At 49.0% G+C, this 26,027-nt stretch overlaps 1 protein-coding gene and 1 long non-coding RNA gene across 8 annotated transcripts in view; one reads left to right on the top strand and one right to left on the bottom strand.

Moving 5' to 3' along the window:
• Positions 1-26,027, top strand: part of Fbxo10 (F-box protein 10) — a 50,357-nt gene that overhangs the window by 21,199 nt on the left and 3,131 nt on the right. For 2 of the 6 annotated variants that reach the window (NM_001378819.1, NM_001378822.1), the window contains exons 2-10: positions 876-1,466; positions 4,256-5,077; positions 11,704-11,853; positions 14,830-14,966; positions 16,992-17,062; positions 18,478-18,690; positions 19,503-19,766; positions 21,361-21,674; positions 22,699-22,880. In NM_001378819.1, coding sequence (NP_001365748.1) covers positions 882-1,466; positions 4,256-5,077; positions 11,704-11,853; positions 14,830-14,966; positions 16,992-17,062; positions 18,478-18,690; positions 19,503-19,766; positions 21,361-21,674; positions 22,699-22,880 — 2,738 coding nt within the window. In that variant the 5' untranslated portion in view covers positions 876-881. Of the gene's footprint in view, positions 1-875; positions 1,467-4,255; positions 5,078-11,703; positions 11,854-14,829; positions 14,967-16,991; positions 17,063-18,477; positions 18,691-19,502; positions 20,584-21,360; positions 21,675-22,698; positions 22,881-26,027 lie in introns of those variants that run through there. The other 4 variants (NM_001024142.1, NM_001378823.1, NM_001378820.1 and 1 more) reach the window with 4 other exon arrangements.
• On the bottom strand, positions 1,460-18,024 carry Gm30939. Of its 2 annotated transcripts, XR_003955390.1 has the most exons (5): positions 17,703-18,024; positions 17,162-17,288; positions 5,384-5,546; positions 4,037-4,129; positions 1,460-3,892 (listed from the first exon to the last, which is right to left on the bottom strand). It is a non-coding gene; the product is annotated as a predicted gene, 30939 (long non-coding RNA). The 2 variants fall into 2 exon arrangements; XR_003955391.1 differs by lacking the exon at positions 17,162-17,288.

Raw genomic sequence — 26,027 nt, 5'->3', positions numbered from 1 at the left:
CTGGTTTACAGGTTCAGAGGTTCAGTCCATTATCATCAAGGCGGGAACATGGCAGCATCTAGGCAGACATGGTGTAGGCAGAGCTGAGAGTTCTACATCTTCATCTGAAGGCTGCTGGTGGAAGACTCACTTCCAGGCTGCTAGGATGATGGCCTTAAAGCCCAGACCCACAGTGACACACCTACTCTAACAAGGCCACACCTCCTAATAGTGCCACTCCCTGGGCCAAGCATATACAAACCATGACAGTGTGTATGTATATGCATTCATGTATGTTCCTGTAAATATGTTCACGTATGCCATGGAATACAGGTGCCTCTGGGAGCCAGAAGAAGGAACTGAATCACTGTGGGGCTGGGATTACAGGGTTGTCAGCCACCTGAGTGGCTTTGTGCTTTTAATGTCTGAGCCATCTCTCCATCCCAGAACTCCATTACCTCACAACATATAGAAGCAGAGAAGAGGGTTATACCAGGTGAGACCAGGGCAGGATACAGCTCCAAGGACAGGCCACCAGGTCCTGCTTCCTGTAGTTAGGTCCCATTTTTCATTACTTCCTGATAATGCTATCATATTATAAACCTATCAAGGGATTAACACATTGATTAGCCAGAGTCCTCCTGACCTTCTTATCTCTGGAACTGCAGCACAGACTCACCCAGAGGTGTGCTTCACTAATCCCCTAGGTGTTTCTTAATCTAATCATGTTAACAATCAAAATTAACCAGCACAGATTCTGATTGAGGAAATGGAGTCCTCTGATTGGCTGTGCCTTGTTCACTTGCTCATGTCTGGGGTCAGGAGGTGTTATTTTTAAAAAGGGAACAATAAAATAAAGTGAATAGAGACAATCTTCTTTTGTGTCTTTCTCCCAGGTGACCATGGAAACGGGTGGCCTCCCCCTGGAGCTGTGGCGTATGATCTTAGCCTACCTACATCTCCCTGACCTGGGCCGCTGCAGCCTGGTTTGCAGGGCCTGGTATGAGCTGATCCTCAGCCTGGACAGTACCCGCTGGCGGCAGCTGTGTCTGGGCTGCACCGAGTGCCGCCACCCCAACTGGCCCAACCAGCCTGATGTGGAGCCCGAGTCCTGGAGGGAGGCCTTCAAGCAACACTACCTTGCCTCTAAGACCTGGACCAAGAATGCACTGGACTTGGAGTCCTCCATCTGCTTCTCTCTGTTCCGCAGGAAGAAGGAGAGACGCACCTTGAGTGTTGGGCCAGGCCATGAGTTTGACAGCTTGGGCAGTGCCTTAGCCATGGCCAGCCTCTATGATCGAATCGTGCTTTTCCCAGGTGTGTACGAGGAGCAAGGGGAAATCATCCTGAAGGTGCCGGTGGAGATTGTGGGCCAAGGGAAGTTGGGTGAGGTGGCCCTGCTTGCCAGCATTGACCAGCACTGCTCAACCACACGTGTGTGCAATCTTGTCTTCATGCCAGCCTGGTTCTCACCAATCATGTATAAGGTGGGTGCACACCTGATACCATCCAATCCTTACCCCACGGCCTTTCTCTCAGTGCCTTTCCCTTTAGGTTAGACTTGAGAATTTAGTATTTATTCCTGTACACATACTCCTGAGAGCTGAACTAACTGAGAAGTGGGCACACAGGTCAGTATGGTCCAGAGTTATGCTTGGTGCCTTAATTCCTTCAAAACTGCCTTAGAAATGAGAGGTGGGCTAAGGACAACATTTTGTGCCTCTTCTATTCCTAACAAGATCAGCAAGAGCACCAGGTAGAGTGGTGAGGTGGCAGTCATGCAGTGTGGTGACCGGACATTAGCTGAGCAGCATGTGGGGATGGGGGAGGCAGAAACCCTCAGGATCTGAACCCTCATCCTGTGCAGGAGTCTCTGCTTCTCAAGACTACCTGGAGGGAAGTCGGGAAATACCAGTCCAGCACAGTACTCATTAGCACAGAGCGGTCACCTTCTGAACAAAGCGTGTGTAGAGGAGCTGGTGGCCCTGTGAAACACAGAGCCTATGCATTGGCTGGACGTGGCCCTGTTACAGCCAGCAGCAAGTCCTTGTCTTTATTGTAACGATCAGTACCTCACTGGCCGTTCCAGACACTCAGTATGTGCCCAGTGTGTGCTTTACGGCCACACCTGAGTTCCTCTCCCCTGGAGCTCTCAGAGGATGTTGTGCCACCTGGTTTTATAGATGAGAGACTCTGAGGCCCAACAACAGCAGCATAGGCAAAGTTTCAGGCTTATGGGCAGAGCTTGGATCCAAAGCCTATTAATAATCAGGATAGCCTCCGTCTAAGCAGACATCTGTGGTGGTCAGTAGCTGTGGTGCCCTTGGGCAGATGAGGGCATTAAAAGTCAGAGACGCTAGTAAGTTTCTCAGATGGGTAATTAGTGAGGTTAGAGCTCAAATCCAGGCCCTCTGGTTTATAAAATTACATCATACCAAAGTCGTTGGGAGCCCGAAAGGCTGTTTCTTAGTTCGAGAATGTTTTATAAGGACTAATGAGTGTCCCCGTGCTGGTCCACAGACCTGGAAGTAAAGTTCGCTTCTAGAAACAAGGCTCCAGACCTTCTGTGCCTGAGTAAGTGCTGACTGGGCCTCTGCTGCTGCCTCAGAAGCACAGCTGAAGCTCCTCGGGAGACGGCCTGGCCACAGGCTTCTTTGTCCTCAGACATCTGGTTTAGTGCTTCACGTATTCGAGTTCTAAATCCACGATGGTCTTTCAACTAAAAAGGCACAGAGATCTGACAGTGTCCCAGAAGTTTTCAGTGACCTCCTAAAAGAACTCTAGCGTAGACTGCATCTCCAAGAAAACTGAAAGGGCCAAGAGGGTAGATGGGCTTCACTGGCAGCAGGAAAGTAGAGGAGCCGTAAGGTGGCACCAGCAGCAGCTGGGGTCCCTGTTCACCGTCCTCTGAAAGCCATCAAGGCTGGCCACTGGTAGAGAACGGTTTAATTGCTCAAGGACAGGTCTGTTTGATCTGATTCCTGAGGTGCTCCGTTGTGTTATGGTGGAGATGCGTCTGGTGGAGTTCACCTGTCACTCAGGCCTAGGGTCTCAGTGGACTTAGCAGGTTCGGCACGTTCCCATCCTACCCCAGACTCCCAAGGTCCTTGTGTCTTTGACCTCAGATAATAATAGCTGTCTGAGTCTGACTCAGGTACCACTGAGTCTGAGAACCAGCTTTGTGATTTATAAACTAGCAAGCCTCATGCTACAGACGGGGAAAGTGGGGTTTAGAGAGATGAAGCCATTTGTCCTAGGTAATGCACTTGGAAGAGGCAGAGCTGTGGTGAGCCATCAGAGCCTACCCCCAACCACCGGCAGCATCCCCTGTCTTTTCTCTTTGAAGATGAGACCTGTTGTTTGCATTGCAAACCCTCACACCAGTAGCTGCACAGACTGGGCTCTCCTAATGCCTGTGGCTGGGCCATAACCTGTCCTGGTCACAGAAGTATTAAATCTCTTCTTGCCTGTCCTTTACTGTGCCAGCAATCTGGGCCCCAGCATGGCCCAGCTCTTTTGTGTACTGCAGGCCAGCAGGCTCAGGTAGAGAACACACCTGTAGGCACAAGAAAGTGTGTGGATGAAGGAAGAGTGCTTTTAAAAAGGTACGATCAGGAGAGACTTGTGCATGGTAATCATATAACCCAGACACAAGCAAGGACTCTCCTCCTTTCAGAGGCCTGGTGAAGTCCAGCTCAGACCCCAGGTAATGCCCTTGGGATTGCACTAGCTCCTCTGTTTGTGAAATCCAAAGCATCCTCTAGGTTAGAGTGGCCCTCCTCCGCGCTCCCCTTCGCCAAAGTTGTATGAGTTCCATCTCACCGGCCCCCCTGTGCTGCAGCTTCTTCCTGCCTGCGTGCTAGGCAAGCACTGTACTGCTGAGCTGTGTCTCCAGCCTTTCCTCCTTCCTAGTCTACCAAAAAGAAAAGGGAGCAGAGAGTGAGGTTGGGGGAACGACAGTAATTCTCACTTAGCATTTCATGAGTATCAGAGAACTTATTTAAGACTTGAAATACATACTGGGTCCCGCTGTAGAGTGTGGGCTTTTCTTCCTTACCTTTTAGAATTGGAAGGATGCAGTGGTTGGCAGTTTTTCTTGTGCTTCTTTGATGCGGACCTACTTCTCAGTTCCTCTGAGTGACATTCTGGCCTTTCAAGGAAAGGGAAGAAGTCAAACCAAGGGCCCTCTGTCTCTGCCCTCCTTGAAGAGAAGCTTGGTGATAACCATCAAAACAAGTGTAGGCTTTTGACTGAGTCTTCTCTTTCTTGTCCCCAGACCACATCAGGTCACATCCAGTTTGACAACTGCAACTTTGAGAACGGACACATCCAGGTCCATGGTCCAGGTACCTGCCAAGTGAAGTTTTGTACCTTCAAAAACACTCATGTCTTTTTGCACAACGTGCCCTTATGCATGTTGGAAAACTGTGAATTTGTGGGCAGCGAAAACAACTGTGTGACTGTGGAGGGTCACCCGTCGGCGGATAAGAACTGGGCCTACAAGTACCTGCTGGGCCTTATCAAGTCCTCACCCATCTTTCTCCCCGCAGAGGACCATGACTTTTTAATGTCCTTGGACTTAGAGAGTCGGGACCAGGCCTGGAGCCCAAGGACCTGTGACATTGTGATCGAGGGCAGCCAGAGTCCTACAAGCCCAGTCTGTAGCTCTCCCAAGCCAGGCTCCAAGGAGGCAGAGGTGGGCAGCGATGGGGAGAGAGTGGCCCAGACTCCAGACAGCAGTGACGGTGGCCTGAGCCCCAGCGGGGAGGATGAGGATGACGAACAGCTCACATACAGACTGTCCTACCAGGTGCAGGGCCCACGCCCTGTCCTGGGGGGCTCATTTCTGGGCCCTCCGCTACCTGGAGCATCTATTCAGCTGCCCAGCTGTCTAGTGCTGAATTCACTGCATCAGGAGCTGCAGAAAGACAAGGAAGCCATGGCGCTAGCCAGCTCTGTGCAGGGCTGCCTTATCCGCAAGTGCCTCTTCCGGGATGGGAAGGGCGGCGTCTTCGTCTGCTCTTATGGCCGTGCCAAGATGGAAGGAAACGTCTTTCGGAACCTGACTTACGCGGTGCGGTGTATACACAATAGCAAGGTACTGCCCCAGGGACTGATACTCTAGACTGAGGCCTCACTGGGTGGTCACTGCCAAGAGCCTGAGCCTTGCTTTTGAGAGGGCTCCTGTGGCTGTGTGTGGAAAGGGTGTGATGAGCTATTTGCATTTTTAAAAGATTTTTCCTTTCCATCATCTGACTTGGATAAGACAAATCTCTTCCCATTTCCCAGAAAAAAAAATAGAGACCCAGAGCGGGAAAGAGTCTTACTTGGGGTCACTGAGCAAGTTGGAGACAGAACCCAGGTCTTGTACCCCGACTCACGTGTGTCATTCTGCTTCTCTTACCTGTTACGTAGGTGTGCTTAGAAGAAAGACATGATCACTGCCTTCATTTTAGACTCCAGTGGGATAGTTGAGAAGGGTTTCTGCAGAAGCTGGTGTCTGAGCTGAGGGTGAATAGAGGGTACAGGGCAGGCAGAGCATACATGGTTGGAAAAGAGGGTGCATCCTAGAAGCAAGTACATCCCACACTGAGCTGTTTGCGAGGCTGAGTCACCCACGCAGCTGGAACACATTTAGAGGCTGTGGGACTGGGGAGATGGCTCAGAAGTTAAGAGCATTGTTGCTCTTCCAGGGGACCCAGGTTTGGTTTTCAGCACCTACATGGTGGCTCACAACCATCTGTAACTCCAGTTCCAGGGGATCCAAAGCCCTCTTCTGAACCCCATGGGCAACAGGCAAGTACACACACATATATATATACAGGTAAAAATACTCATACACATAGAGGAAAATAAATCTTAATTTTTTTTAAAGACAGAGCTATAGGTAGTAATCAGGAGCCATGTTGCCCAGAGTCTAAAAAGGTGGGCATCGCACAGAGAGAGCTCCTCAGCCGCTGATGAAATTACTCTCTTGCAGGAGAAGTCATACTGAGTGCTATGAAACAATCCCCATATCCATCACGGTTGGTGCCACAGAGGGCTCTGAAGGGCGAGCAGGCCTTGCAGAAGAGAGCATAGCACTACCATGGCCTTGGGTCTCAGCTCTCCATCATTCCCTGTAGTTACCTGTACTTCTAAACCGCGAGAGAGTGTCCAGTGTGGCTTCTCTCACTGAGGTCTGAGGGCCTGGTGCCTTGACTGTAGCAGAAGTGCTCAGTAAGCTAATAGGCATTGCAGAGACTGCTGTGGGTCTTCAAGGCATCTAGAATGGTTAACTACAGTTGTATTTAATTGTATATAACATGCCCACTTTTTTGTTTGTTTGTGTTTGTTTGTTTGTTGGTTTTGGTTCTTCCAGGGCTTCTCCATGTAACAGAGCCCTGTGGTGTTGAAACTTGCTTTGTAGACCACACTGGCCTTGAACCCAGCTGAGATCTGTCTGGCTCCCGAGTGCTGGGATTAAAAGTTAAAAGTGTGTGCCACCACACTCAGCTTCCAGGACCATTTCTAAGGACAATTTTAGGTGCTGTTATCATGAAAACACAAGACTATACGATATTGTAAGCAGAAAATAGAATTTTTTTTTAAAGGAAGAGGCCTAGCATGGTGGTGCCTATCAAGAATCTTTGTACATGAGAGGCTGATGCAGGAGGATCACTACAAAGCTCAGGCCAGCCTGGGCTAGTGAAACCTTGTCTCAGAAGGAAACAACATGGAAGGAGGCTACTTAGTAAAGTATGTGGGTATTTATGTGGGCACCACAGTGAAAGGGTCAGGTCTGGTCCCTGCAGAGGATTTTTCTCTTCACACAGTTATCATAGGCATGGCTGTTGAGCAAACTTCTGCCTCTGCTGCCCTGCCCATGGCTCTTTAAGGGGTGGTGAAGGTGATTAGCAAAGGTTCCATATGGAAGTACTAGGTTGGTCATGATGGTATATGCCTGTAAGTCAAGCACTCAGGAGGTTAAGGTATATCACAAATTCAAGTCCAGATTAAGATAGGAATCCAGACCTTAATCTGGGGTGGGTGTGGGGGGCAGAGGGAAGGGAAGGGAAGAGGAGCTTCATAGTACATCTGGTGTATAGCAGGCGCTTAGTAAAGGTGATGACAGTCTACCCGAGAGGTTCTCTGATAGATGTGCCAAGGGTATGGCACACGAACCCATAAATGAGGGCACCTGACCAAGGAGCCAGGACAGTCTCCTAAAGTAATGCCCTTGGCTCAAACCATGCAGGAGGAATAAGAGTTGGCAGGTGAAGACTCCCAGTACAAGAGGTGAGAGGACCTGGAGTCAGAGAGGGCACAGCACACACAGGGAGTTGTGAGGTCCTCAGCAGCCATAGTGGGGGGGATAAAGGCAGGAGGAGTTGGGGAGCGGTCAGTGGGGCTGCAGAGGGTGAGATTCTGGAACGTGACTAAGAAGCACAGAGAGCTCTCATGGTCAGATCTGCCTCAGAAAGCTCAGTCTGAGGTCCCAGGGATGGAGAGGAGAGCACAGGGCAACCTGGGAGAGAAGGGCCAGGGCGGGGAATAATCAGGACCTTGAGGCTTCGGTCTCTAGCCTGAGTGCATGAGGCAGTGGAGGAAACATGGAGGTTACCGTGGGAAGAGAGATAAGCTTAGCCCTGGGCATGCTGGTTTAGAACATTGACACTCAGCAGAGCTGCCGTCTTCTCAGGCTGGAACGTGGAAAGGTGTGTGCTCACACGCTGGGTGCACATGGGGACTGTCATCATGCAGGCCAACAAGGACCAACAAGAACTTGTACAGCCTGAACTGTAGCCATATTGGACAGCTGCCCCAGGAGATGTTTGGCAGGAGTTATGTGGCCAGAAACGCGTGGTGGTTAGCTTCTAGCAAAGAACCTGGCAACTGATTTTCAGGGATTCTGACAATAAGGGAAAAAAAAAATAACATGCGTTTGGAAGTCGCCATTATGAGTACTAAGTGTCATGAACACAAGCCAGGGTTTTATGTAGGTGGGAGTGTGGAGCTTGCTGGGCAACTTCCTTAGGTGAGGGTCAAGGTCTTGATCTCTGGCCAGAGGGCTCCTACTTCCCAGGTCCTAAAATATCCCAGCTGACAGAAGCAGCCTGGTTGCTTGGGGCTCCAAGAAGCCTGGTGTTTTTGTGTGGGTTGTAATTCCTAGCTGGAAGTTAGGTGCACTGGGTTTAGAAATGGGCACTCCCCTGTTGTCGTTCAGGGGTCAGACCTGGCAGGAATTGAGCTGGTATAGATGATGGTGGCATTGTGATTAGCCTGTTTCCCTCATCTTTGCCTTCTGCTACTATTCTGTCTGGATCTTCTCTTTGGGCCTGCTCCTCTGAGCGGCCCCTCTCTCAGCATTCAGTCTCCCTCTACTGTACATGACTGGTATTTGTCAAGCTGTGCAGGAAAGCCTGGCAGTGACACAGTTCTCCAGCGCTGTGCTTCCTCCTTGGTCTGGGCAGGTATTATGTCCCTGGGTCCTTGGGGAGATCTGTCAGTGATCTTTCTCACTCCTAGCTCATGGTCTGGGCCAAAGCTGAGTTTCTTCCCACTACCCCCAAGTCAAAGGCAGAACCTGAGTCTTAGACCACCTGTCACCTGTCACCTAAATATCCCAGAGGCATCCGTTAAAGTCTTCAGGTTCCTGTGTTGCACAACAAAGAATGGGACCAGAGACACATTGTTGAAAATAAAATGTGTATACTCCATGGCCATATGACTCTTTATAGGTCATTTGCATAGCACTGTCTCTCCCATATTTGTGTAGGATGGGGCTTTTCTTGAGCATATTCTGTTGAATGAAGCCAAAGTGGGGAAGGGTGTCCAGTCTCTCTCTGTCAGCCAACTGCTATACCCAGGGGTAGAGCTGGCTTTTGTTTTCTCAGTCTCCTTTTCCCTAAGGGTCCTGGGGTGTGTTGCCTTTACCCCACTATTTAAGACAATTCCTTGGAAAACTAGTCCAGGACAAGTGTGCTAGCTAGTTTTCTCAACTTGGCACAAGCTAGAGTCATCAGATGACTGAGAGCCTCCATAAGGCTGGGCTGAATGCAGGTCTTTAAGGCATTTTCTTAATTCGTGATCGACAAGGGAGGGTCCAGCCCATTCTGGGTGGTGCCAGCCCTGGTTTAGGCTACTGGGTTCTGTAAGAAAGCAGGTTGATCAAGCCAAGGGGAGCAAGGTAGTAACCCTTCCATGGCCTCTGCATCAGCTCCTGTCTCCAGGCTCCTTTCCTGTTTGACTTTCTGTCCTGGTTTTCTACTATGATGGACTATGGTGGGGGAAGTGTAAGTCAAATAAACCCTTTCTTCCCAACTTGCTTTTGTCAGGTGTTTCATCACAGCAATAGTAACCCTAACATAAGACAGAGGGCTTGGGAGCTGGAGAGATGGCTCAGCAGTTAAGAACACTGACTGCTCTTCCTAAGGTCCTGAGTTCAAATCCCAGCAACCACGTGGTGGCTCACAACCATCCGTAATGAGATCTGATGCCCTCCTCTGATATGTCTGAAGACAGCTACAGTGTACTTACATATAATAATAAATAAATCTTTAGAAAAAAAAAAAGACAGTGGGCATGGTACCTTACTCAGAGTGTCTGCCCTTCCTGCCCACAAACCTGTCCTGTTCTGTTTTACTTTGGTAGACAGTCTTACTATGCTATCACAGCTGGCCTCCAACTCACAGAGATCCTCCTGCCTCTGCCTCCCAAGTACTGGAATCACATGGGTGATTCCTCCCACATTCCTCCATACTCAAATATGCTGGAATTTTACTATAATGAATAATTTATCTTAATATACAGTTATTTAAAACAATATGTGTGTGTTTATACTTATTACATATAAGAAACTAAAGCAGAAAACACATTCCTTTAATATGTTTGAGTTGTCTTGTGCTACCTTGTTTGAAGAGACTTCCTAACACACAAATTCCTGACACTCTTGTTGGAGTATTAGTAGCCTTTGCATACTACTGACTACACCCAGAAAGAGTCACAGTTTAAAAGAACAGGCTTCTTAAAAACTAAACAACCAAGATCATGTGTGTGCGCTCATGGGTGTGCGGGTATATGTGTGTGCACAGGTGTGCGGGTATATGTGTGTGCATGGGTGTGCGGGTATATGTGTGTGCACGGGTGTGCGGGTATATGTGCATCTGAAGACTGAGCTCTCTCGGGTTCCTTTTTTTCATGCACTTCACTGACAAAGCCATTTCCACATCAGTTAACTATTTTGTTTTGTCTTGTTTTAAATATTTTTTTTTCTTAACTGATGGTTGTTTCCTGCTTTTCTTTTGTTTGAGACAGGATCTCAGCACATAGCCCAGGCTAACCTCTGCTCTCCCACTTTCCTGCCCTGTCCCTCCAGTGCTGGACTAGAGGCATGCGTCACCAAACTCCAGATTTAACTAAATTATAGTTTTTAAATTAAGAATTGGCCTTGGGCCAGAAGTCGTAGCCCATAGCTGAGAGGCAGGAGAGACCATGAGTTCCAGATAAGGCTGGGGTGTGTGTCTCAATGTTAGACTACTTGCCTAACAGGTGCAAGGTCCTGAGTTTGAGCCCCAGCACTGCAAGGTCTTGATTTTTATAGTGGAGGGAAGCTGGGGAGGAGAACCTTTAGCTCTTAGCACTGGCTGTGTGACCAGCACGTGCTTGGGCAGGTGGATTTGATGAAGGGCCAGTGAAAGGGACAGACCTGAAATTGCATTGGAAGTTGCTGTGGGCTAGGGCTATGTTTGAAATGCCAGGTTCGGAACCCAGCACTGTACAGTGCATGGTGCAGCAGCTCAGAATTCAGGACTAGGAAGGCAGACATAGGTGGGTCCCTGGAGCGCAAGGTCATTGCTGGCTACACAGCCAGGCTGAGGTGAGCCTGGGCCACCTCACACTTTTTAGAACACAAGCTCTAGAACATGAAGTTTGAAGACCTCTTGGTCTGTAAGCATCTCTCCATCCCATCATCTCTGGATTCTAGTAGAGAGGCTTGAGCCCAAGACCAGGCTTCTGAGTTTCAGTAAGGCCCTGGCATGAAGTAAAGAGCCCACAGGGCAGGGTCACGCTGGATACAGGAGACTGTGTCCTCTGAAGGGTGCACAGAGAGGTGCCCCTCCAACTGTGAACTGCTGGGACTACATGGCAGGGAAAGATGTGCATGCTTTTCTTGTAGGGTTTATTATTATTACTACACATTGTGTGTGTCTGTCTCTGTATCTGTATGTATGTATGTGGTGTGTGTGTGAGGTGTGTATGTAAGTGTACGAGTGTGTGTGTATGTGGTATGGATGTGTGTGTGGTATATGTGTGGTGGGTATGTGTGTGTATGCATGCATGTGTGTGGAATGTGTGTATATGGATGTGTGTGTGTGTGTGTGTGTGTAGTGTGTGTATATGTATGTGTATGTGGTGTGTGTGTCTGTGTGTGTCTGTGTGTGTGTATGTGTGTGTGTGTGTGTGTGTGTGTAGTGTGTGTATATGTATGTGTATGTGGTGTGTGTGTGTGTGTGTGTGTGTGTGTGTGTGTGTATCTGTGTGTGTACATGCACCACATCCTGGGTATGAGGTCAGAGGACAGGGTATGAGGTTTGGTTCTCTCCTTCCATTATGTGGGCCCTGGGAATTGACCGTAAGCTGTCAGGCTCGTCAGCAAGTGTCTTTGCCCTCTAAGCCATCTCCCCTGGTAGTTTTTGATTATCCTTTGACCAAAAAAAAATTTCCCCCTTCTGTTCTGTTTAGATCGTCATGCTCAGGAATGATATTTACCGCTGCCGGGCATCAGGCATCTTTCTTCGACTGGAGGGTGGAGGCTTGATTGCTGGTAACAACATTTACCACAATGCAGAGGCTGGTGTGGACATTCGGAAGAAATCTAATCCACTCATCCTGGTAATTCTCTCCGTCCTTTTGCCATTCCCTTTGGCTGTCCTGTTCCTTTGTAGAAACTTTGTAAGGAGATGTTTAAGTACTGCAAGTTGGTTCTTGCCCATTTTTGTGTGTCCTCAAGACTCTCTTCCTAGGTGATTAGTGGACAAGTCGTATCCTGAAACTTTCACACCAACAGAAAAAAGTGGGACCTGGACAAGGACATTTCTCAGGGTCCCTCAGAACTCATATATGTCTTGCTTTGAAATTAATTCTAGTAAAGAGATATTATTGTCTTCCCTATATAACAGATGAATCTAAAAACAAAAATCTCGTCAGTCCATTCCTTTGAGAAAAGGACAGGAATAAATTGCCCTCAGGTGGTTTTGTAGACATGGGAACATACGGAGTTTGGTTTTGTTTTATTCTTATTGAAAGATACAGTTTTCTTGCGATATAAACTGACCTCAAACTTTTAAACCTGAAACTGGTGGCCTTGAAGTCTTAATCCTCCTGCCCTGGGGATTACAAACCTGGCTTGCAGTTTGTGTTTTATCAGCATGAAAATGACATACAGTGCTTGACTATGGGTCTGGGGAGATGGATCAGTTGATAACACGCATACTTGCCATGCAGGCATGAAGTCCTCTAAGTTCAGGCTCCCAGCATAAAAAAATAGGCATGGGGGCCTGAAGAGAAGGCTCAGCCGTTAAGAGCACTTACTACTCTTTCAGTTCCTAGCTGCTCATACAATGTCTGTAATTCTACTTTCAGGGAATACGCCTGCATGTATATGGTATGCACACACATATATACACACACCTCCCATATACACACCACACACACCACATACACACACACTCACACTTAAAAAGAAGAGGCATGGTGGCACACACTGTGATCCTAGTGCAGGAGGTGGGACAGGAAGATTCCTGGGTTTACTGGAGAGCAGGTCTAGCACAGTTGGTGAGTTCCAGGTCATATCAGAAAAGAGATAATGTACAGAGTGATTGGACGTTTGCCTCGGCCTTCATGCACATATGCACATTTATACATATACACACACAAACACATGTATACTACATACACAAAACCCTTGCATGTGTGACTAGTATATGAGATACTGACTCCCTCTGTTTGGCTTTTCCTGAGATTTCCAGAAACTGGGGAATCGTGAATTTAGAAAAGCGGTGGCCATCCTTAGGTGTAATAAGCATTTATGTGCCAGTGCTTCTAAAGCCCTCTGTGGATTATCCTTAGTCATCCTGGGAAGCACAATGATTTCCCAAGTGAAGACATGGGGCGCAAAGGGGTAAAGGACTGCTGCTGCTACTAGCAAGGGCAGTGTGGCCCATGCTTGATGTTCTTAGAGCTCACTGTTGCCAGAGAGACGTGAGGGGTGCTGGCAGTGGGCAGGCTAATTCTGCAGGCAGAGCTCAGTGAAATGTGTCATGACTACCCATGTCCCTAAGCTTTTCAGTCTTTTCAGGGGTGCCTCCTGCATCTCACGAGCTAGCCAGCCCCCTCCGAGATCTCAAAAGAGAGTGAGACTTATGGCAACTTGTAGCACTGTAACCTACTGTGGTGGTTACCTCTCAGTGTACAAGGTCAAAACAAGTGCAGCCAGGGCACATGGGTAGAGAGGGGCTGAGTGTGGCAGGCCTGGAGTGAGCTTAGGGCTTTATTTGGGACTGTGCACATGCTCAGTCATGGAGAAAGCACTAAGGGATGGCCATGCTCTTGGGCATGCTCAGTTAGGATGCATTCTGGCTTAAGGTCATAAGAAAAAAAATGGTGAGCACACTTGGACATGCTTAGGTCAAGGTCATAGACCACATGTTCAGAAGGTCAAAATGATGGAGAGGAGCGCCTGGGCATGCTTTGGTTTTGCCATAGCTGCAGCTGGAGAGAAAGGGTAGAGTACTTTGAAGGTGCATTAATTAATATAGGAATTTCCCTGCCTTAGTGCTGGGATTACTGCTATGGCCAAACTGGGCAACCTGGCATTGTTTGGAAGATCTTGTAATCTCAGCACTGGGGAGGCAGAATCAGGCAGATCCCTGAGGCTCGCTGGCCAGCCGGCCTCACCTACTTACAGAGTTTAAATCCAGTGAGAGACAGTGTCTCAAAAAACCAGGGTGGGTGCTCTTGACGAGTGACACCTGCAGTTGTCCTCTAGCCTCTGCACTCACATGCACACACACATGCACACACACAAACAGAATGAGAAAATTTTACCAAAATTTTTGTGATCTCAAACTAATAAGTCTCTAACTACCCTAGGAAACAGAAACACTAGGTTTCAGATCGGCTCTGGCATACATTCTGTACAGACTTGTGCCTGTTCCCCATCTGTACAGAGGTGACAGAAGTGACTCTCCTAAGCATCCTGCTCTGATAAACCTCCCCTGGTCTTTCCCAGTGAAGCAGGCAGCCCCCCAGTACCTACAACCTTTCACAGGCCTCCCTTGAAAGAGGACCAGAAGCCAAGTGGTCCTTACCCTTGTGTGGAGGCAGCTTTCACAGGCCTGTCATTGGTACACATTATCTTGTACTGCATTGATGCTTTCCCTGAGGGGTGGGCACACAGGGCCAGGTTTGTGTGGCCTGGTTAGATAATTTTATACTCGGAGGTGGGAGCTCGAGAGAGACTCAGACACTTTCCATAGCTTCCTGCTTTGGAAAAAAGGCACAAAACCCCTTAACATCAAAGGCCCCATAGCCAGGTCCCAAGGCTGCAGGGAGGACTCATTCATCTTCATATCCTGTCTACTGTTTTACACACACACACACACGCATGCACGCATGCACACACACACACACACACACACCTATGCAAGGAAGGCAGCTGCATAGCTTAGTCCCTCTGCTTGCTGTGTGCTCAGGAATGGCTGGTGGTGTTTTGTCCTGGCTGTGTCCGTCTTGGTACAGCAGTGAGGCAGTACTCAAGCACTCTGCTCCCCACATTTGCTGTCTCCCACCTCTCCCTTTTGCTTGCAGTGTAACCAGATCCACCACGGTCTTCGATCTGGCATTGTTGTCCTTGGCAATGGGAAAGGCGTCATCAGGAACAACCAAATCTTTTCAAATAAGGAGGCTGGCATTTATATCCTGTACCATGGAAATCCAATTGTGAGGTAGGCACTGCCCTGCCCAGACTATCTGGCACTTCCACAGTCCCTTACTCCCCTTCTCTGTGTCTCTCTTCTATTTAAAAGCCTTTGTTTGCTACAGCTGTGTGGCTCCCAGCAAAAGAAAGTCTCCTCCTGTAATCCCACCCCAGGAACACCTGCCCGGTCTCCTGTCTTCTCTTCCAGTTAGCTGTGTGTGTGCAGGCATCACGTTTGGCAGACGCTACTGTGCACTTCTAACAGAGACAACAAAGGCAACCATGTGCCTCCTGCTCCTCGGGAGATTACTCTAGTCTAGGATGAGGGAAGGCACTTGCTACCAAACCTGACGAACTGAATTTGTTCCCAGGACTCCCAGGGTAGGAGGCGAGAACCAGCTGGTGCAGGCTGCTTTACAAGTATGTTGCGCATGTGCCTAGACACACAATGAATGAATATATAAAATAAGCGACCCAGGCCTCTGTGTGAATGCACGCTATGATCTTTATGCACTGTAGGTCTTCAGCGGGAAGAGAAGGGCAGTACTGGGCAGATCTGCAGCAGTATGGGCAGACTGTGACAGGCACCAATCATGTTGTCAGGAGGAAAGAGCCGTTCTGACTGAGAGCATGTAGAAAGGCCTTTCACTGAAAGTACCATTCGAGTTGCCTTTGAGGGCCAGGGGAGCTCGTGGAAGACTTGCCCAGCATGCACCAGCCCTAGAAGGTTTAGTCTACCACACTAAAGAAGAGGGGGAGGAAAGAAAATAGCTGAGCCTTTAAATATGGGTAGGGCATGGAGCTCTCTTGGAGCTGTAGCAGCTGTTCCTAGCAACAAGAACAGCAAGAGGAGAGGTGCCAGAGCAACGAAGAGCCAGGGATCCTGGTGCTTTCAAATTGAGGCTGTCTCAGGAAATCATTGCCCAGTGGGCACTGTAGCATGACCCTCTATACCCACAGGTAGGCCTGCCGGTTTTGAGTGAAAAGAAATGGCTGAAAGCTTCAGGCTGCTGGAGAGAGGCCTGTGCCAACCAAGCCAAGGAGGGTGGCCTCTAAAGTTTAGGAAAGCAGCTGGCGTCAGTGTGCAGCAGATGCGCCCGCTCTGAGGAGCTTGGCCCTGCACTTTTCCTTAGGAGTTTTTCTAAGTGTTGTTGTGTGGTCCCAGGTCGTTCCATATCACTGTTCTCCATGTTTTATCTAGTCTACTACTTTTAGGCATAACATCTCATTGCTAAAGATGCTACATAAGCATAACATGTAGTCATGGTACACCTTGTGTGTGCTAGGAAACCATTAAAGAGCTTTGAATGGAGGCTGACACGTCTGTGTTGCTGTTTTTTTTTTTTTTAAAAAAAAAAGCAAAAACAAAAACAGCCATCCTGAGAGGATTGGCAGTGCTTTTATTCCTCTGTGTTTCTTTGATTTAGGAGGTGGGGGCAGGAAATGACACAGAAAAAATCTGAGATCCCTGACTGAGACACCACAACACCTAGAGCGCAGAGCTTTTATTATTCTAAAAAAGCTTGGTACAGCATCCTAGGAATTCTTCATGCTGCCAAGACTTGCCCCATGACGCATGCGCCTTGGTGACATTTGTGTAAATGTCTCTGTGTTGACTGATACAGTCCAGAAAAAGCCATAGAGAGTTGGATAGTGTTGTGCTTATGTCCCAGAGTTATGAGTCCCAGGGACAGCCAAGGGTTTCCAAGTGTCTAGATTATGGGATTTCAGAAGGTGGCTGTTCCCCGTGAACTTGGGCTACTGGGAAGCTTACTAAGGAAGGCAGCGGGGGCCAGCGTGATGGGTCTGTGGGTAAAAGCACTTGCTTTGTAAGCCTGACAACCTGAGCTGATCCCTGGAACCCGTAGTGGAAGGACAGGACCAACTCCCGACAGTTGTGCTCTGACCTCCACGTGTATGCTGTAGCACATGTCTCTCACACACACACACACACACACACACACACACCATTTTTAAATGTTTTAAAGGAAGACACCTAAACCATGACATAGGTGCCTCGGTCTCATGTCTTTCCCTGTCTCTTCTGTCTTAGTGGAAACCACATCTTCAAGGGGCGCGCAGCTGGCATAGCAGTGAACGAGAATGGCAAAGGCCTCATCACAGGTATATGATAGGGACTGCTGGAGCCACAGCCAGCCAAGGCAGGTGGCAGCCAAGCCACCATCCCCTGGCATCAGGCCCTTATGCCACCCTTTTACTTACCCTAGACCTGCTGCTGTGATTAGCTGGTGGGCATTCAGGGTGCTGGTTCTATGGGTGAACCATGCTTTTCATAGGAGGGCCCAGTATCTCACGGTGGAGCCTCTGGCTGGCCAGATCATACTTCCAGCTGCACCATTTAAACAAGTGTCTGAGTTTCTCCATACTTTTGTGTGGGCTTCTGCTGCTCTGAAAATCTGTCTGCTCAATTCTTACGTATCTTTTATCCTTTCTCCACTTCCTGAGGGAAGCCAGCCCTAACTCCCCCCGAACACAGACAATGCCCACAGTGCACAGGACACCTCCTCTGCTGAACATTGTACAGAGTTGCTTAGCGCTTTCTTTTGTCTGTCTCCTCTGGTACCTCCTCAGCCAAGGTTCACATCTGCCTGGCACATCCTTGCAGCCTGGGATCTTGAGTGCATATAACCATCATTAACCCAGTATTCATAGCTCAGTATTCATAGGGCCACTTGCTCAGCATGTATGTGGCCCTAGGTTAGATCCTAGTGTTGAGAAGAAGAAGAAAAACCGAAACACTTACTGAGCACCAGCCGTGGGCAGCCCTTGTCTCGGAACTGGTCGTGTAGCGATACAGGAAACAGACACCAGCTCTACTCTCAGGGACTGACAGTGTAGAAGAGAAAGCATGGAAAGAAATAAAAGCATATGTAGACAAACAAAAACTGCCTGGCTGAGAGTGATAAGGCCATTTGCATAAGGTGAGCTCCTGAGGTCCTGTGATCCTGACAGACTTTCCCTCAGGGATACTCGTAACCCAGACCCTGAGAGGTGGAAGTAGTCCGTGAGTCAGCTCTGCAGGGAAACCTGTGAGAACAGACGTCCATACCTGAGCAGGACTGCTTGTAGGGTGGACTCTGCAGGCAAGGGGGGAATATATGAGATAGGGTTGCAGAGGCAGGAAGGGCCCATCGCACAGGGCCTTGTCAGTACTCCAGTCCCTGGAACCAAGTCTGCCTTGCCATTCACAGGGATGAGGCAGAAGTGCCTAGGACCACCCTTCGGATGTAAGTCTCTTACACTAGGCATGGAGCAGGGCAGTGAGGTCAGAGGGCAGGGCTGAGGCTGAGGGCAAGCATATGGGGAGAAGTTCTTCCTCATAGGTCTCCAGGCTGCTGGATACAGTGGGTGTGGAGACACAGGAGTGTACCACACAGACACAGACTTTGTCCTTGGGAAAACAGATGAGTCCCTGAAAAAGCCAGTGGGTGAGCATCAGGGTGCTAGCTGCCGGCAGCGTGGGTGCTGGTGTCCCGGTCTGAGTGAATGTTGGGAGTGCCTTCTGTTTGCTGTTCTAGTCATCAAGGCCTGCACTGGACGTGGCTCTTGGGTACTGACCTCTCCGCATCTCCCCATAGAAAACGTCATCCGTGAGAATCAATGGGGAGGTGTAGACATCCGCCGCGGCGGCGTCCCGATCCTCAGGAGCAACCTCATCTGCTTTGGCTACTCCGACGGCGTGGTTGTGGGGGATGAAGGCAAAGGACTGATAGAGGGGAACACCATCTATGGTGAGGACACCTTCCTGGGGCAGGGACCTGCAGCCCAGCCTACCTGGGGGGCACAGAGCCCAGGTGTCAGCTCTGACTAGTGGGTTCTGACAAGGTCTCATCTCCTCTAGGCCTCAAAGACTTCCATTTGTAGAATAGACACGGTCTCAGGCCTCCTCTTCACCTCTGGACCCACTTTGTGCCCAGAGGTCAGCAGGTAGTGCCCTGGCTCCATGGAAGATAGTAAAAGGCAGGGTGTTGTCTGCTGCAGGCGGCCCCACCTCAGGGCCACCTTAACCCATCCCGTCCCTTCTCTTCCCATACAAACAGTGGAAAAACATGATAATTACGGAAAATACTGTTCTTGCTGTGTGACTTTAGTCAAAGCCTTCCCCTTTCTGGACGTATCTAATGATGTCTGGAGTTTGGGCTACTCAAGCCTACCTCTGCGCGCTGTCACATTTAACCTTCAAGACTGCCTTGTGCAGTAGTTACTGACCCCACCTTCATGTTGAGGACACCGAGGCACTCACTCAGGATCACAACTAGGACGTGGTAAGGCTGGGGGTCACACTGAGCCTGCTCCCTCGCAGAGAGGCACTGGTGCCCCCTTTGCACTGCCAGGTGGGGCTCTGCGGACCTCAGAGCACTTCACACCCCGAGAAAGATCTAGCTTATGAGGTGAATTGGGCATTGTCCCTGTGTGCGAAGGAGAAGCCCATAGCCAGAGCTGCGGGGTGACTTGTCTAATAGTTTTTACATTTTGAGGTAACACTGGGTGCTGCTTCACCTATTCATGGGTGTCGGTGACAGGCTCTTTGTCACTGTCCCAGCTAACAAAGGATGTGGCGTGTGGATGATGTCCTCTAGCCTGCCCCACGTCACCAGCAACCATGTGAGCTACAATGGCCTGTATGGAGTGGCAGTGTTCAGCCAGAAAGATGGCGAGTTCCCTGGAGGCCACGGGGCCCAGGAGAACTTCAGTGAGGACGGAGATGCCATCCTCTGGGAGGCGGAGCTGGAGAAGGAGGATGACCCACTGCGCCGGCCCATCACCGTAGCGCTCGTGGAGTCCAACAGTATTAACCACAATGGAGGTGAGTGTGCCCACCCTCGTTGGCACCCCACATGGCTCCCACTGCCCCAGCTCTCTGTCCCAGCCTGTCCGTCCAGCCTCATTGGATGCTCTGTCCACTTACTGAATAACTAAGCCCCAAATGTTTCCCATTTCTTCTTACCTCTGCCCCACTGACTTCACTAACGTTTCCTTTGCCTGAAATTCACTTCCTTTATATTGCACACCGAGGAGGACTTTCTAAGTTACTATAAACACAGCCCCTCATCCTTTCCTCCTTGGATTTGTGCCCTGAGTCAGACCCAGGGACACGGTGTTGTTAGAGGTCTTAGTTGGCTTTCCTTTCTGAATAGTTTTTAGATGTATTTATTTTATATGTATGATGTCTTGCCTGCATGTATATCTGTGTACCACATTCATGCCTGATGCCCATGGATGTCAGAAGAGGGCATTGGCTCCCTTTGGAACTGCAATCACACTGGCCCATCTCTCCCACCCCATCCAATGACGTGTTTTATGGGATATGACTCTCAAGTTCTGTTGGAGTAAAAAAATAGATTCATGGGCCCTGGAGACTCTTTCCTCTGGAGTGATGTTGAGCAGTGAGTGCAGGAGCAGCATCCCTGCCCGGTGTGTGTGTGTTGGGGGTGGGAGGATGAGTTCTGCCAGCACACTCCAGTGGCAGACTTCCTTTTTTGTTTTTTAAAGTTTTATTTATTTACTTTATGTACATGAGTACACACTGTAGCTGCACAGACAGTTGTGAGTCTTCATCTGGTTGCTGGGAATTGAATTTAGGACCTCTGCCCACTCTGGTCAACTGCGCTCGCTGTGGCCCAAAGATTTATTATTATTATTATAAATAAGTACACTGTAGCTGTCTTCAAATGTGCCAGAAGAGGGTGTCAGATCTCATTACGGGTGGTTGTGAGCCACCATGTGGTTGCTGGGATTTGAACTCGGGACCTTCAGAAGGACAGTCAGTGCTCTTACCCGCTGAGCCATCTCACCAGCCCAAGTGGAGGATTTCTTTATGAGGCCCTGCTGCCTGGTGGCACAGGCCAAGGCATGAAAAGTGGCTCACCCTTGCTGGGTGTGGTGGCACACGCCTTTAATCCCAGCACTCGGGAGGCAGAGGCAGGTGGATTTCTGAGTTTGAGGCCAGCCTGGTCTACAAAGTGCGTTCCAGAACAGCCAGGGCTACACAGAGAAACCCTGTCTCAAAAAAAAAAAAGAAAGAAAGAAAGAAAAAACAAAACAAAACAAAACAGAAAAGTGGCTCACCCAAGCTAGGGAAAACAGCATGGGCACTGCCAAGAGGCTGGCTCCGACCAGTCTGAGGCAGCCTGAGGCCTGTCTTCACGCTGTTGCTCCCAGAACCCTTTCAGTCTTTACTGCAGCTCTCCTGCCATTGAATAGGATGAGGCCATGGGAGACCTGGGGTGGAAGCTTGGGCCAGAGGACTAAGACTAAGCCTTACAGCTGTGTCCCTGACCACATCAGCAGAGACTTGGTGCCTCTTCCCTACCACCCTGGAGTGCACACTTGTGATGAGGCTGTTTCTCCCAACCGGCATTGTCAGAGTTGACCTGTGCCCTCCCATCCCCACCCTGTAGCATCAGGAATCTTTGTCCAGAGCAGCGAGGCACTTCAGGTCGTTGCCAATGTGATCCACGCCAACGGGGACAGAGGCATCACCATTGTTCAGAGCAGCCAGCTCACACGGGTGGCCAACAACAGCATCTCCTGCAATCGCCAGAGTGGGGTCAAGGTGGAATTTCAGTGCAAGGTGGAGCTCCGGGGCAATGGTATCTATGACAACAGAGGCCATGGCATCATTACCAAGGGTGATGGTACCGCCGTTGTGGAGAATGACATCATCGGCAACCGCGGCAGCGGACTGCAGTTGCTGCCCAGGTCTGACACTAAGGTAAGTGTATAAAGTGCTTGATGTCGGTGGGGCTCAGGCCTGGCTTGCACACTCTGCTGAGAAGCAGCTGTCAGCACTCAGAGCTATATAGAAGGAGAATCAGAACTCTGTACAACACGGCTATGCTTCACGCAGGGGGAATATATAAACTGGACCCCAAAGGATGAACAAGAGTTCCTCAGCAGGAGGCCAAGAGTGAGAGAGTGTCACATAGGTTCATGGTGCTGGGAGCCCTTGGGTGCCTTCTTGGTCTCTAGCTTGGTCCTGGCTATTTCAGCTCTTTCACTGGCAGAATAAGCTTGCACTGGGCCATTATATAGTAGATACTTGACAGGAGAGAGCACCAGGGCCTTAGCATCCACCATGGTCTGTAAGGGAGTTCACATGACTCGCTGTCATGTTTTTTTTAGGCAGACTCCCTGAGTCCCTCGTACTATTTGAGGTGTTCTCTTTGGATCTTTGGGGCATGACCACCACCCCACTGCCCTGCTTGGCCTCCTGAGTGCATCTCTTGCTTCCTGTTTCCTTGCCTGTCCTGGAGCATGCCATGAGCTTTGAGCAGCTCCTAGGTAAAGCAGTACATGCTACTAGGGCTTCACAGGTGCCACCCAGACACAGCCACTATCCCAGAGGTCCTTGGCTCCAAGCATCACAAGTCAGCCATGTCCGTGAGAAAAACCTGGACTCTCCCGAGTCCTTAGGAACAGGGGCCAGAAGGGCACACCGTGGGCTCAGCTGGGCTGCAAAAAGGCGTGGCTCTGGCACAGCGTCCCTTTCTGTTCCTTCTTCCAGGAAGAACTGTCCCCAGCTCGGCACCTGCCGACCTCCTGCAGCCTGCCCATCAGCTCTAGGACACTTGTGGGTCCCCCAGGGTGCCCTCTGTGCTCCACCCAGAGCTCCTCTTGCTCTATAATGACCTCTCCAACACACTCAGACTTTATGGATTTAAAACAGTCCTCGCTAGCCTGACTTGCACCAGCTTGTGGGTCTCTGAGCTATGACAAGTCCTCGCTGCTTCTCCTAGGTACTAAAGAACCGGATCCACTCCTTCCGGGCCTATGGCATTGCAGTGCGGGGCCGTGTTAAGGCCCTGGTTCAGGAGAACATCATCTTCCAGGGCAAGACCAACAAGACCATCTTCCAGCAGATCACAAACAACAGAGAGTGCATCATGCAAAACAACAAGTTCCTTGTCTTCAAGAAGAAGTGAGTGGGCTACGGAGGCGGTCCCTGGGTAATGCACTTCCTGTGTGAGCACAGGGACCCGAGTCTAGATCCCAGCACCCACACAGGTGCTGATCCTATTGTTCATTGAGTCTGGTCTTTCATTTAGGCACGTGCAGTTGTAGTTGGCCTGGAACATTGCTTGTGAGCGGCTCGTTCTTTTTGTTCGGTCTTTTAGGTTAGCATATAAGGCTGTGGGTTTATTGTGGCATTTTCACACGTGTGTGATTCGTACAGTGTTCTTCCCACTGCCCATCCTTATTCTTCAGCATCTCTCTTGCTGGCTGTCCTCTGTCACCCAAAGTAGTCCCCTTCCTTCCTTCTTTTTTTTCCTGGATAATTTATTTAGTCATTTAAGTCCTCTAGTGCCACGGACCACCCCAGTCAGGTATGGGGGTCCCTGGAATGAGGGTCCCGAAGCTAGGTGGGTAAGGATTCAGCGGTGACAAACAGAGACAAACACAGAGGCAGTTTGAATCTGAGTGTATTTTGCAACTCTCAAGTAGGGGGTTTCATACATTAAAAACCAAACATTACATCTCTTAGAAACGATATCCAGTGAAACAGTCACAGATACCAACAAAAATCATTTGGCAGAGTAAAGCACAAAAATCATCCAAGCATTACAACTCTGAAACTATGTATTCAGTGCATCACAAACAGAACAGGTAACATCACTATAAATCATCAAAATATAACAATTCTAAAAAGGTGTATTCAGCGGGGGCTGTCGTCCAAGGCTAGTGGCATATTTCCAAGAGCAGGTTAATAAATCTTTAACGGTCAGTGCTCTTAACCGCTGAGCTAACGCTTCTAGCCCCATACGGTCAATTATTATTCAACATCTAATTTCTTATAAATCTTCAATGCATAAATTTAAACTATTTTAATTCTTTCTAATTAAGGGTTTCTTTACCATATACCAAAACCCACCTCTGATGACACACGTGCAGCCATATGAAATTTTATTGTTGGGAAACTTTTTATCTGTCATAATAGTTTTGTAAATGATTTAAAAAGTAAAGCGTCAGCCGGGCATGGTGGCGCACGCCTTTAATCCCAGCACTTGGGAGGCAGAGGCAGGCAGATTTCTGAGTTCGAGGCCAGCCTAGTCTACAGAGTGAGCTCCAGGACAGCCAGGGCTACACAGAGAAACCCTGTCTCGAAAAACCAAAAGTAAAGCGTTGGTTTCCCCGGGGATAAGGTTGTTAGTGACCCCATATCTAGGGGTTTCTTACCCATTATTCTCGCTGAAAATCTTGGCCTAGGCTATCAGGAACATGTAAATAAGAAAAGGAATAAGAGAAAACAAAACAGATAGATTGCCAGGAGAACAATATTTTTTCTCCGGCAAAGAGTTCCACAACCGGGCTGGTGAGATGGCTCAGTGGGTAAGAGCACCCGACTGCTCTTCCGAAGGTCCGAAGTTCAAAGAGCAACCACATGGTGGCTCACAACCACCCGTAATGAGATCTGATGCCCTCTTCTGGTGCATCTGAAGACAGCTACAGTGTACTTACATATAATTAATAAATAAATAAATAAATAAATAAATAAATAAATAAATCTTAAAAAAAAAAAAAAGAGTTCCACAACCGATTCCAGGAGGCCTCTCCACTTTGAGGTCAGTCGTCTCAGTCTGTGGAACTTGTCACACAGATGCTACTGAGGTGGTGTGGCACTCTAGATGAGGGACATAAAGGCATGTGGTTGGTGGCTTCAGCCGAGCATTTGGGAGCTACTTCAGGATCATCACCCAGTTTGAGGCCAGCCTGAGTTAGAATTGAGGGGAAAAAAAAGCGTGGACATACATTTTGGTACTGTGACTAATGCTGTCTAGTTCTCAAGGCCTGAAGTAGATCCGATGGGTGGCAATGTTACTAATTCTCTTCTGTTGCCATTGTGTGAATGGCCTCTGAGAAACAGTAATTATTTTAACCTTATAAATGTCTGGGACTATGTCGACCCTGCACATTTTAATGACATTCCAAGTTCATCATTCATCAGTAAGTTTTATTGGAATATAGCCATGTTCATTTGCTGATACATTGTCAAAGTCTGTCACACACAAGTGCAACACACTTGTAAAAACACACAATATAAACCTAACATATTTACTATCTGGGCCCTTATAGGGACTTCATAGACTTAAATAGCAATGTTGTAAACTTCCTGGAATGCTCTGAGCTATTCCAGGATGGTTGCTATCTGAAAAACTGCTCTTACTTTTTAATTAACAAGTATCTAGCCATAAGTAGTACACAGCTATCAGCTAACACCTCTAAAAATAATCCGTGGCCCTGGCATGAGTCCATTGCTGCCCTATCCCCCAAAGTGTAAGTGAACTTTACAGGCATTCTCTAACACTGCATCATAGCTCTCCGTAATTCTCTACAACAGTTTTAACTTTTCCTTTCCATCTGAGCTAAACTATTTCAATTAGGACTGCACTTTGTACATTACTCAACAAAACATGCTGTTGTCAGAAACCTCAAGTCCTCATGGAGCAGTTTTCTCCTTGAGATCTGAAGAGCACACGTGCATACTGCTGTGGACTAGTGCATCCTCCGGGGGTGTGACAAGCACTATACTTGAAGTCATCCTGTGCTGGCATGCGTGGGAGTTCCACAGGGCACAGCCGCCCAGGCAGAGGCCACCGATGAAAGGCCCCGTCTGAGTTCACCTGTATCTCTTCCTCCTACCCCCTTCACATGGTTTCTTTCCTTGTTGATGTGCAAAGTGCCTAACAAAAGCCACTCAGGGAAGGAGAGGGGTATTTCACCTCACAGTTTGGGCATGTGGCACACCACAGTGGGGAAGGCGTGGTGGTGAGGTCAGCTCTAGCTGTGGCAGCAGGAGTGGTAGACAGCTGGTCACGTCGTGTGTGCAGTCGGGAAGCAAAGGATGCTGGTCCTGTCTTTGCTTTCTCCCTTTTCCAGTCCAGAACCTCAGCCCTTAGGATGGTGCTGCCCACAACCAAGCTGTCTTCCATACTCCTCAGACTTGTCTGGGAACACCCCCCTCATCGATACACTCAGAGATAGGCCTGTTTCCTAGGTATGATGGCTAGTCTTGGCTGTCAACTTGATTATATCTTGAATTAACTAAGACCCAAATGGCCAGGTACAC

The sequence above is a fragment of the Mus musculus genome, chromosome 4, assembly GCF_000001635.26.
Source record: "Mus musculus strain C57BL/6J chromosome 4, GRCm38.p6 C57BL/6J".
NCBI classification, from domain to species: domain Eukaryota; kingdom Metazoa; phylum Chordata; class Mammalia; order Rodentia; family Muridae; genus Mus; species Mus musculus.
Note: the sequence above shows the minus strand (reverse complement) of the source record. Positions and strands in the feature narration are given on the sequence as shown.